This window comes from Caloenas nicobarica, chromosome 10 (assembly GCF_036013445.1).
Source record: "Caloenas nicobarica isolate bCalNic1 chromosome 10, bCalNic1.hap1, whole genome shotgun sequence".
Taxonomy (NCBI): Eukaryota; Metazoa; Chordata; class Aves; order Columbiformes; family Columbidae; genus Caloenas; species Caloenas nicobarica.
The window spans coordinates 17187301-17200294 of NC_088254.1; the positions used below are offsets into that span (position 1 = coordinate 17187301).

Here is a 12994-nt window from a genome sequence, read left to right on the forward strand (position 1 = left end):
ATGGGTAATTTGCGTAGATAATGACCCCAAACTCATGATGATGTTAAAGGTGCAAACTCTGCATCTGTGCAGCTTCACATGTGCACAGATAATCTGGGTTTGCAAGCTGCTGGGCAGCAGAAGGCTGTGATGTGTAGTTGAATGCAGTGGGGTTGCAGACAAGGGAATTTAATAGCAATCTGGCACACGTAGCAAAAAGTTGCCTCTCCACAGGACAAAGGCAAAACTCCATCTTTGATGTTTCGTTTGATGTCCGTGAGTTGTGTAGTGTGTCCAAGATCTCCCAGGTACGATGAGGCGCAGCACTAAGCAAGCGGATGAAGTTGGTACAAACTACGCACACTGCTTTGTGCCAGAACCATGGTGCAAAGTGGTCAAAAAAAGCGGATTGAGGGGCAGAGTTTCAGGCAATGGAGGTGGGGACCTACCTCGTGGTTCGTAAAAAGTCACACCAATGGGAGGAGAATCTGCCCCGCATTGCCAGAAACAGGTACTTTCTCTCCATTGATGAGAGCCCATGGAAAATAAGCCGCCAGTTCTGCGTGTTTGCTGTGACAGGAATTTTGTCCCAGGATATTTCAGTGCAAGTATGTACTCCCCTGAACTTAGATGGGTTTTAATCTACAGGGCTGTCTCCAGGCTGGTTGCTAGCAATGCACTGCAGTAAGAGCCAGGAACTGCAAGTTCCCGTTGTCTCTGTGCAAACCCCACTGCACTGGTGCTAATTGTCACCATCTCGAAGCCTTCAGGTGTTAGCTAATAACTCACAGCACAGGAAATTGTTAACTATTGCTTGCCAGCCAGAAAGGCACCTGCATGTCTGCTCCAGCTCTCCTGGAGTTCTGCACTGTGGTCTCGCTTGGCCTCTGTGCACTTATTTGGAAGAAAATCGTTTGACTTCTATGCAGAAGGAGATTGGTGTCAGAAAGGCTGGAGTAGCATCCCCGCGGATCCTTATCTTTGGAGGCAGTGAACCAGAAAGTGTGGTTTTATATGTTCCTAAGGGGACCCCAGCAGAAAAGCAAAGGGATTTCTGCTTCAGCCTGGTAGAGGCGAAGGAGAGGAGATTTAGCTGGTTTTCAATATGTTTTATTTTATGGTGTTACTCCTGTTACAAACATGTGACCTGCAAACCCAGCGGGCTGATGAAGACAAGCCATGAATCATTTATGATTGTTTCGTTCTGTATTCATTAAGGGATTTCTTGTGTGCTCTAATTGCACTGACATCCCCCACTCAGAAAGGGGCAAATTGGAAAATAAGAGGAAAAAAAACCCTAAATCTGTGACTGGCAAACAAAGCTGCTTTTCACATCCCGCACTTGCTGGAGAGATCAAAGAAAAATGCAGTCGCTTCACCCTCCTTCTGATCACATATTGATAAAGTTTATCTTGCCCGACTTCAGCTTTTAGCTCAACGCAAATCCCTCTGAACCAGATGTCATTTATTAGCCCTGCAGTGCACTGGAGTCCAGCAGCGTCTGTGCCACCAAGCTGTGCTAGTTCAGCTCCTGGTGAGCCTCAGCACCCATTTTGGGTGGCTTCTTCCCGGGATTCAGGGTGCTGGAAGCAAGGACTGAACCCACAGCCAACAACAGGGCTGCAGATTTACCTGCTTTTAATGTGCTTCAGTTTAATTGGAACAGCCAAGAGAACGGAGGTAAATAAGAAAGTAATTAGAGTCGTAATTTGGGGATCTTCCTTGTCACAGGGACGCAGATCGTTTCTTTATTCTGCTCCGAAGGGGTTTAACTTGGTAATAATTTTGTCGCAGTGACATTTATGGGAGAGACGTGAAAGGAGCAGAAGAAAAGAAACAAGCCAAGGGATGGCTTTCCCTTGCTGGTAGCATGCATCAGAGCTGACGTGCTTCTGAAATCCTTTCCAAACACCCCGTCAAATAAGCACTTAAGAGTTACTTAATTGACCATTAGAGGATTCCAAATTGCTATTGGCAAGCCCCGGTTACAGAGGGCCCGTGGTGGGAGCCGTGGCTCTCACTGCCCCTGAAACCCCTTTGCTCCTCCGCAGAACCTCAGCGGCTGTTCGTGCCTCACCTCGGTCCCTGCCGAAAATGCCACCGTCGTTCCCGGCAAATGCCCCAGTCCCGGCTGCGAAGAGGCCTTCTTGACATTCCTCTGCGTCATGTGCGTTTGCAGCATGATCGGGGCCATGGCGCAGACGCCGTCAGTCATCATACTCATCAGGTAGGACCGTGGATGCGATGGGCTCGCTGGGGCTGCTCTTGGGGTGGGAGCAGGGCTGGGGGACACTGAGGGAGCCGAGGGTCCTGCACAGCTCCTGGCCTCTGCCTTTTTGGCTGCGTGTGCCCATATCAATGACTTTGGCTTAAGCGAAGGTTCAGTGCATCAAAAAATCCTCCTAAGCACTCCCTGGTGGAAACACCTTGAAAGAGCTGCCTATATTTTCAAAAGATTTTGAACCTTCTCAGCAAATGAGGAGTTACAGGCACAGGCTTTCTTGTACGTTACTGCCTTTATGTGCAGGCAGGAGCTGGTGATGCAAAAGCCCGAACAGTCCTGCCTGAATTTCAGCCCCGTTGTTTCAAGTGTTAATTAGATAATTTTTTCTCTAAGCCACTATTTCGCTTGGTAGCACCTGTTTCATCCATGGCATGGCCCCACGGAGTTCCGTGCCTACAGTACTGGCCTGCTGGAGAGAATGTGGGAATTGCACAAGTACAGCTTTGTAAAATGGCAGTGAGGAGAGACTGGGCTTGCAGGCCAAGAAGATCCCTGCAGGGATGCTGCAGAGAAAGGTGGCCAGCTTGTTCTTACCAAGACTTACCAAGTTAAGGACATTACAGCTGCATCAGGAAAGGGGCAGAACTGCAGCCCCACATTCTCAGCATTTCATGCCTGAATAAGATGGCTTTAGGGATGGCCTAGAGATCTTAGAAACCATGGGAAAACGAAGGGCTTCAGCAAAGGCTGTCTTTGGTCAGTACTCCCCTGGCTGAAGTTTAACTTCCCTCACTCTGGACCAAGTCCAGGAACAGAAGGAACTTGAAAGTCTGAAGGACATCTCTGAGTTGAGCCAATGTGAATAGGTGGACAGAAGTACCTTATTCAAATAACTGACCTTGTGTTACTTCCAGACACACGGAACATTTCACCTTATAATATACATATATATCTGAGCCCACGTTTATCCAGAATTACTTATCTGTCCGGGCTGTCACTTACTGAGAATAATAACCAAAGACATAAATAGCAGATCCATTCTGCTGCCTGGAAAATTCCAATAAAATTCAATCAATAAGGTCTGTATTAGAAACACGCGCTTGAGTGGATCTTGGACAGAACAGCTCTGTGAGGGCATGTCTCCCTGCAGGATACAAAATGAGATATTCCACCTACTACTTCATTTCTATCTTTGCATCTACAGTAGCTAAAGGGAAATCAAATTTCTCATGATAAATATTGTGGCAAAAGTGATTTGAAGTTTGAAGAGTTCTTTGTTCAAGGGAGCTGCCAGCACCTGTAGGATCCTGAATGGAGACGTCTTGGTGTCAAATTCAAATGAGATAAACCGGCCACCAGCCAGAAAGAAGAGTACAAGGGAATAAGAAAAGCGAAGGGAATATTAAAAATATTCAGCTCACGGCTATAGGAAATAAACAATTCACACATCCAAATTAGTAACTGAGCTCCCCTCAGAACTACTGATAGCTACTGCTCTCTTGCAGCTGCCATCTTGGGTTGCTAAAATAAAGTTTTGGCATATAAGTGTGTCCCTGGTGTCTGCGGCAGTGACATGTGACATGGGCAGCTCCAACGGTTGATGTAAAAACGAACTTCAGTCTCTACAAATTAGATGTCTTGTCTGGGCAAATCATTTGTTCACTGCTGTAGCTGGTGAGAAAAGGAGATGTCCCCAGGTGGCAACTTTTTCTCCACTCGAAGGTATGGGGACTGACTTTGGTCTTATATACAAAAATGTGGACCGATGGACACCACCACTGATTAAAAACCCACTGTGAATATTTCACATGATAATAAATACTCCTTCTGTTTCCTTCATTTCCCACCCAGCTGTAGAATCCTATTTGACCCAAGCCATTAACCACTAAAATATTTTTCCACGCGTAGATACTTCATGGCATTAAGTCTTTTGTCAAGCCTGGGTGTCAGCTTGAAAACTCTGCTGAAATTCAGCCAGAGGTCACAGGCTTCATGCAGGAATCATGGTATGAAGCTACATGGCCAGTGTAATGTGTGAGGTGAGGGCAGGTGGTCAGAAGGGTCTTCTCTTAAATTAAAACCTATTGCTCTTTCTGGCTGTTTTATCACTTTTGTCTGATTCCCCCCAATGTGTTTGTGCAGAGGACACCACTGCCACCATGGGTGCTGACTACAGACCTCTCTAAGGAACTAATAGAAGAGCCAGCTGAGGCCTTTAAAGTTCCCCTGTGTGATGAATCTGTTCATATGGGGATCACTGTTCTGCTTTCTCAGCCTTTATATTCTGTGAGAAGTAAAATGCTATTATAAGACTTAAGACCAAATTAATGACTTCTGAAATTTCAAAGGCTTTGCTGAGCCTACCCCAAGAGGATGACTTTAGCCAGTAGCATCCTTGAGCTAAGCAAATTAGAAAGTCATGAATTATACTTTAAAGCACCTTTGAAGGATAACACTAATGCAACAGGGTGGGTTGTGTTCATAGCAAAAGGCAGTACAACCGTTGTCTTCCCAGCATAAAAAAAAATCCACGTTAAACTCATGGCCATGAAAACTAGTCTTCTTGAGCACGTCCTCCCTGGGATGCATGATTTAACCGGTTGCCTGAATCTTTTGGTCCATCATCCTCCTCTCTCTTGTTCCCAGTAGTCTGGGAAGTCTTAGAGCAAAAAGTTTTCTCTCCCACCAATTCGCAACATCTGGAGGCTTGAAAGTATGATGGGCAGCTTGTAAATGATGATTTACTGGGCTGGGAATTTCATTTTTCTCCATCTGATGACAAGATTAGCCGTTGTTATTAATGACTTAGCTAAATTCCCGAACCTATCACTGATGCAATTACTTTTGGGGCTGTAGGCAGTTCAGGCAAAGGGAGAAGAAAAAGCCCATTAATGATTTTTTTGAAGAGGTGGTGGTGCCATCCTGCCTGCCTGCACGGAATGGCCACGGGCCGTGTTAATCAAAGCAGAACAAGAATCGATTTCATTTTCTCTCCCTCCTTCCTTCCTACAGAACCGTGAGCCCCGAACTCAAGTCTTACGCTTTGGGGGTGCTTTTCCTGCTTCTCCGTTTGCTAGGTAGGTACAAAAATTTCGCGTGCTTCTCTCCCATCCTTTCCTCCCTCATGGAAAGCTCTATTTTTAATGTGCAAAAGTTGACTTCTACTCCGTGTAGTGCTGTGGTCGTCATGAGTGGGGTCTGACACAACAGAGTCCAAGCCCTCTCTCTGAAGGATCTGACATCAAGGCTCCTAAATGCGCTTTTCCTGCCATTTGAATTGTGCTAATGGAAGAAAATGTGGTGTTGCATGAGAAATGACCATTTCTGCCATGGTCCCACGCAACCGGTTACTCTTCTGTGGCTGTTATTAACATGTCAGCAGCTTGCAAAATTCCTGCTGTATTGCATATTGCTGAAGTACTGGTATTTTCATCCTCCTTTGAGGCACAGAACCTGCGTTACATGGTGTGTTTGTCCCTTTGGGTCTCTAGAAAGGGAAATGGTGAAATGAGACTGAGCCCTTGTATCCTCCTGTGGGTCCATATCCCATTAAAATACACATGGCTGTTGCTCTGGACTGGTGTCTGCTTCTCATATATGAATTAAAAGGAACAGACCGGGCTGTTGTTCTCTTGTTTCTTGTTTCTGGAGGTAGCGGTTTTTTCCCCTTTTGAAGAAATAGCTCTTATTTTAAAGCTCCTATATTTCAGCTCATTAATCTCAATGATTCCGGGCAAATTCCTCTCTGATCCATCATTGTGTAGGTCTGTCTCATGCACGTGATTTCTGTACGTTGTGCGGGTGGAATTTACTTTTTTTTTTTTAGCAGGGTGCAGGTATAAGGCCCCCCAGTCTCAAAGGAACAAGCTGGACAGTAAATGCCATCTCCTAGGCTGCAGAAAGGCACTAGGAAGTAGGGGACCAAAACTCCCACAGTCCTGTACATTGCTTTGAATAGCTGACCTCATTTATTTACTTAGCTGAAAGGGACGCAGTGGTCCCAGAGCAGTTTATGATAAAGCCCGTTAGATTTTTATTGGTTTTGGTGAAGTAGCTGCAGTCATACAGAAAGCTCCATCGAGTGATCTTCTCCAGGGCTCAGATAACTCCAAGGGAATCTTCTGGGTTGACTCATGTCAGCTCTGGTCCAAGCCTTGCAAAGACAGCATTTTCTTTAGCTGTGGGTGCTGCTCACAGGTTTGGTCTCTCTTCAGCTCTCACTGGCCGAATGTGGAGTGTCAGCTGGCAAGTCTGCCAGGGGATGGCCACGAGCTGGTGTTTCCAAAGGAAAAAGTACCTCGGGGGGGGAGATTTTCTCTCTTTTCTCTTCAACAGAGAGAAACCTCCTGAGATAGCAGCATCCTAAAAGGCTCAGAGATGTATGCTTAATTTAATAGATTTTTTTTTTTTTTTCCTTCCAGTAACGAGTGGTAAGAACTTAAACTCAAATCTTTACATGTTGCTCTGTCACAAAGGAATTCCCATGAAATAAGACAGTACAGCCTGGAGCATATCAGCAATGTAGCCTGAACCCACACAAATGAAGAGAAAGGCACTTTTCTATATGAGCAAGGGTATCCAAATCTTGCCCTTAACAATTTGAGGTTGGAGAATAGCTTTAGTGATTTATTTTAAAAGCTTTTCAGTTCACCTTTAAGCTTTGACTTAAGAAGAGAGTGATAATAGCTGCTTCTGGAACCAAAGGAGAGTATTAAATACGGGAGGTATGAGACCCAGAGGTGCAATCGTAGCTAATAGATTTCAGTAAGACAGAAGCAGCTTTTTTTATACAGCCCTACAGTTCCTGCAATGAAATATATATATAGCAGAAATTTTTGCAACACTTTGCAGTAAGACGTAAAACATGATTGAATCTCTTTAATATTCACTTTAATAACAAGAAACACGACTGAATTCTCCCAATATCCTCCTGGATATATTATCTCATTCTGTAAGAATCCTGCTGTGAGAGGGCAGCATAACATTGTCTTCATATAAAAGTGTTACTGCAGTTTCTCAGAGAAGACTGTAAAGCGATGCTGCCAGGGCCGAAGGTTTGGAATGGAAATGTCTGGAATGGCAAAGAGTTTTAGATGTGTAAGGCTCCAGACGCATCCTTTCTGGGTGATGTTCACCATGCAAAGCCTCCGCTTACCAGAGCACTTCCTTTTGTTTTTCCTGCCAGTCGATGTTGTTTGCCTCTCGTCTTCCAACATGACAAAAACACAGTGTTTTCTCTCAGAAAGACTTTCCAATCTGCAGCGCAACCCCTCAACTCCCTTGGCTCAGAGGGTCTAGGCATAGAGTTGTTCCTGTGAGTCTCTTGTCCTCTGGTAAAAATGACCTGAAACCCTCACTGGTCGCTAAATGTTTTTCGTATATTTTTCTTTAAGGTTTCCATATCCGTGTCCGCGTTCAAATAGGTGTAGGTTTGGAGTTCAGTGTAACAGGTCCTTCCTCCTGCAGAGCAATTTCCAGGCCAAATTATCTTGAAAGCTGGAAAGCCAGCTGAAGCCAGCAGATGGGGATGACGGATCTCTCTGAAGTTCAGCCTGTGCATCTCCAAAGCTTTGTTATCAACATCTCTCAGCATGTTCACGAGTAAGGGCTCACACCTCAAAATTATCATCCAAATGTAGTTTTCTCTTAGTCCAGAAGTCGTGCAGCTCCTGCCTCCTCGGTCACATCTGGATGTCACCCCCTTAGGTGGCATCCAGCACCAGTGCAGCACTGGGCACACAAACTGCATTCAGCAGCACGGTCTTTTTGCTTGTTTCTGGTAGGAGCCCAGCTGACTTCTTAAATTCCAGGTTGAGTGTGTGGTCGTCCACAGGTTTTAACAAAAAAAAAAAAAAAAACACACCAAAACAAAACAACAACAACAAAAAAGGCATCTTTTAACTTAGAAGCAGAACCAGCCCAGTCTGAAATTTCCAGTCATTGAAATGACAAACAGAGATCTGGCGCTGATGTTTTTTCCAGAATATATCCAGGATTTTAGATGTGATGACTGGAACTAGTGTTTCCAACAGATTGTCTTGCTTTTGTATTGTCTGTTTTTATTTACTACGTTTGTGCTATTAATGACTGGTTAAAATGAGTACCAAAAGCCCATGTAGCCTTTCTTAACTCCTGCATTTATTAACATATAAGGAAGATCAAACAAAATCTGCAGAGCTCTAGTCATCGACAAAATAAAATAAAGAGATCTCAGTTACCACAAGGAACAGTGAAGACAACCAATTTATTTGTAGTCTTAGGATACATGTCATGAATGTCACTATTTCGTTCATGACAAGCTGAAGGAAGGTGTCTTTTTTAAGCCTGGAAATCCAGGTTAATGATGAAACTGGATCCAAGATTAAACACTTTTCTGTCTAGAAACTGCAGTCCTTGTGTCTGTCTACACATGTATTTATAGAGTCTCAGGCATTACAGCACCTACAGATGGAGTGATACTGTTGAGGATATGTCGTGCCTACCTGCTATTGGGTTTCAGTAAATATGATGCTCTCCTTTGCTTGCTGTCTTAACCCACAGTAGTGATTTTATCCATCCGGGGTTTTTTTCCGGGATTTATCTGCTTCCAGCCTCCCCCTGTAAACATAGCAGAAGGAAGAGAAATGGTTTACATTATGTAGAATATCCACGTTTTCTTCTGAGTGCTGCACGCTCGGTGCATGTGTGCTGGCTGGGGAGTGCAAAGCTGGAACGTGGATGTTCTAACCACCATCGGATAATGTGAAATGGGGGACTCTACAATATCCCTGTAGGCTGGGGAAAATAGAGAAGAAAAACATTGCCTTATTAGTCAAATGAGACTGGAGTGATTGCTTTGCTTTAAGATTGCAGCTCTGCTGCAAACTGTGATTGAGAAATGCTCATCAGTAGTTAGCTGCAGTGGCTGTGGGAGAATCCTGCTGGGATATTCCATTTAATGATGCTCTGAAATTTTCTCTTCTTTTCAGATTTAATCTTTTCCATCTATTAGAGGCCGTTGTTTCTTTTCCATAAACCTGGCGAAAACATTCTGTGTCAGATAAATGTCCGAAACTCAATTTCAGTGCCCCTGCTGATGTCAGGGTCTGAACTGCAGCCCTATGGCACCCTTTGGGTGAACACCCCAGGGTGCAGAATTACCACTATCTAAACAGAGAGCTAGCTGCAAGGCTGTCCTTCTCCTCTTTCATTTACCCCTCTCCTCAGTCTCATTGGGCAAACGAGAAGCTTAATAAAAGCTGCTTAAACTTGAGTAAAATCCTTCCTGCATATTGATATCAGGGATCTCTTCCGTAGACATTGAGTCCGAGCTAAAAACTCATCCACAGACTTTGTTTAGGTTGATTTAGGACTTAAAAAATTAGAATTGCAGGCTGCATATGGGACCATTAACCTTGATAAAATATCCTCTCTTTCCTTTCACTGCAATCACGTCGTCTTTCTTTATTGTAAGGATCATAAAAGCATGATTTGTCTCTCTTATTTTGACAGGTTTTATCCCACCTCCGCTGATCTTTGGGGCTGGAATTGACTCCACGTGTCTGTTCTGGAGCACGTTCTGCGGCGAGCAAGGAGCCTGCGCACTGTATGACAACGTGGTCTATAGATACCTGTATGTTAGTATTGCTATAGCCCTGAAGTCTTTTGCATTCATCTTGTATACAACCACCTGGCAGTGCTTGAGGAAAAACTATAAAAGATACATCAAGAACCACGAAGGTGGTCTCAGCACTAGTGAGTTTTTTGCCTCTACTCTCACCCTAGACAATCTGGGGCGGGACTCGGTGCCCCAAAATCAATCACATAGGACAAAATTTATCTATAACCTTGAAGATCATGAGTGGTGTGAAAATATGGAGTCTGTTTTATAGTGACTGTGGAGGGGTGAACTATATTAATAATACAAGGGTCCTTTTTAATAAAAACAAGAAGAGTGAGAATGAAGAATCACAACTGCAAAACAACAACGGCAACACAGGAAACTTTTGTCTTTTCCTCAAAGTCAGACCCAGCCAGGATTCTTGAGAACGGCATCTTTTAGTGGGATCACTTGTGAAATCCTGCGGGGGGGGGATGGAGAACGCAGGGAGCGGCTGTGGCTGGGTACCAGCCCCTTTGGTGACAGCACGAGCTTCCAAGAAGGGCATCTGCAGAGGTTCATCGGAGAGCTGGGCAAACGGAGAGGCTTGGGCACGAGGCGTAGAGAAAGCAAGATGCTAACAGCATTTGTGGTTGCAAACGGAGTCCCAGGGATAAGTGGAGCCCACAGAATGGGCTGGAGGGTTGGTTAACCGGTCTGGGTGCTGTTCAAACCCTCTGTGATGGCAGAGAGGGGAGCGGTGCTGGAGTCGTTCCACCAGTCACGCTCTTGTCACCAGCCATGAGTCCACGATAAATACCTTGCAGGCTGCTGGAAACCTTCCAGGTGGCGAGCGATGCTGTCTGAGGTACCCAAGTCCCTCCAGCCGAGGCCGATTCGCAGATCGCAGCTCTGTGGCCGTCTGTGAATAGCTCTGCTCAGATCTCTCAAACCCAGAAAGGTTCAAGACGTTTGCTCACACTTGCCAAATGTGCTGTCATTTTTAAAGGGGGATGAATTCCAAATTCTTGTCTGTGTAGTCCTCTGATAAGATTTTTTTTTTTATAAACTTATTTTCAAACCTATGTTAACCCTTAAATCGCTGACACTTTTCCATAGGGAGGATTTATTTATGCTGGTTTGGGGAAGGATCCTGTTTAATTCACCCAAACATAATGTGACTCAAGGGGTTTGTTTAATCCTCTGCGTTTTTTATCCATACGCCTTCATTCTAATATGCTACCAAGCCAATGAAGACACATAATACGTTTTTAAAAAAGAGAACAAATGCACTGTGTCTCTATAAAAACAATTGTCAGTTGGAGAATTATAGATAATATGATGATTTACATAATATAGTTTTTTCCTATTCTATGTGACTCAGTGAATACATATATATGTGGAGAGGGTGTTTATGTTCTCTCCAGTTTTTAAAGATATATATATATATATATATAATTTGCAATCTAGAAATTGTGTGGTGGATGTTTTCTTTAAAGTAAGTGTGAGTGTGTGTGTGCGTGTGTATGAGATGAAAGGAATACTGACCTTAATCCTGCAACCCTCACAATTGATATTTTTTTTTTTTCACCTGACAAATTCCACTGACTTCAGTGGAAGCCGTGTGAGGAAGGTGGAATAATCTCCCCTCCTGGAGGCCACGTTTTGCCCTTAGATGTGCAAATAATGTTCCTATGGAAGGCTGGGTTCTGGGAGCAGAGGCTGACCGGTATTGAGCACCTCTGAAATTTTCATTCAGGTCTTCAAGAGGCACCCATGGAGGAGCAGGTTTGGCTTTGCTTTTGCAATGCAGTCTTATGTAAGCCTGCAAAAATCGTGGGGAAGCTTTCATCTGATTTCAAGAAGCGTTGGGTCAGGCTTATTTTGCATGTGTATTTTTCTCTTCCAAAACATTCCTGCTGGGAAGCAATACAAATTGGTTGTCTTTGATGAGTTTTCCCCAGGAAGCAGACCCATGTTCCAATGGACTAAATGTCAGAAGGGTTTTAAGGGTTAGCATCATAATCAAAAAGCTCCTTTTTTTTTTTTTTTTTCTGTTTGTGTTTTGAAGCTGTTGTGAACTTGCAGGTGTTCAGAGAAGTAACTTGGCATGTTGAACCAAATGCTGGACGTCACTTCCACGCAGCTGGCGGAGGAGCTGATCTTCCCCACGTCCTTGTCCATTGCTGGCAGTGGACACCCCAGAGTTGGCACAATTATGGGGGGTTTGCTAACTTGCCACTCATGTTCGACACCTTTTTAGCAGACGTTGCTCTTATCTAGGCATTGAAACATGGGTGTGGGATGTCCAACTGCTTCCATTTGACTGACTTTACGTGTGTGTGTGTAATTTATGCACAGCATGATGTGTTCAGCAACAACAAGGGCAAAAATAAAAGAGTGTATCAAATAAACTCCACTGTGCCAAATACTCAGCAAATAGTAACTGCAGATATTTGATTTTGGGTTTTCAGCCATGTTAAGAATCACTTGATTAATGAAGGAGTTTAAGGAAAAAAAAAGTTATTAAGCTATGCAGTGCCATTGTTATGTTGGGTGGTAAATGATGCTTTTTAGACCATTAGTATATCCTATCTGCTAAAATAGAGATACTGCATCCATAAAACAATGAATTTTAAAAAGGCACAGGATGCATAACTGTCTCATAAAATATGTATAATTGTCAAGTATAAGCCTTTGAAATCATTCTGTACAGTTCTCTTCATTCTGCAAATTTATTACTTAGACTGCTGTCTTTTCAAATGTTAGCTCATAATTTTATACTATACACATACATTCAGACTTGAACGGAAATGTCATAGAATAGAGCCTTTCTAAAAGCCTGATTGCTTTAAATTCTATAACCCCTTTCACAATTTCATTTTTTTTCCCCTTTGAAAGTCCAAGGGGAAGGAGAATAGCACACTGACATGATGCAAAACAAACTCTTGGTGTTGAAGAGCTGCTGTTTGTCAGTACAGTCAAAAGTGCCCCTTGACCGGAGTTATAGAAACAGGATTCTAGGGCACTTCATGTTTTCATTTTTTTTTTGGTTGCTTTTTTTTTTTTTCCAGTTAATCTCTTCTCTTGGTATGCATGGGAGATGCAGTTGAATGGGGTTACTTTATTTTTAAGCTGTAACTTAAAAATCCTGCATGATTGTTGTTCTATTTCTTTTGATAATGCAACTTTTGAAAAGCTCTCTCCCCATT

General features: G+C 43.6%; 1 protein-coding gene across 1 annotated transcript in view; it reads left to right on the plus strand.

Moving 5' to 3' along the window:
• The window catches only part of SLCO3A1 (solute carrier organic anion transporter family member 3A1), a 132978-nt gene extending 121824 nt beyond the window's left edge, over nt 1–11154 (plus strand). Inside the window, exons 8-10 of the mRNA XM_065641547.1 lie at nt 2031–2206; nt 5216–5280; nt 9695–11154. Of these exons, the coding sequence (XP_065497619.1) occupies nt 2031–2206; nt 5216–5280; nt 9695–10074 (621 nt within the window). The 3' untranslated portion in view covers nt 10075–11154. The remainder of the gene's footprint in view (nt 1–2030; nt 2207–5215; nt 5281–9694) is intronic.
• The last annotated feature ends 1840 nt before the right edge of the window (nt 11155–12994 follow it).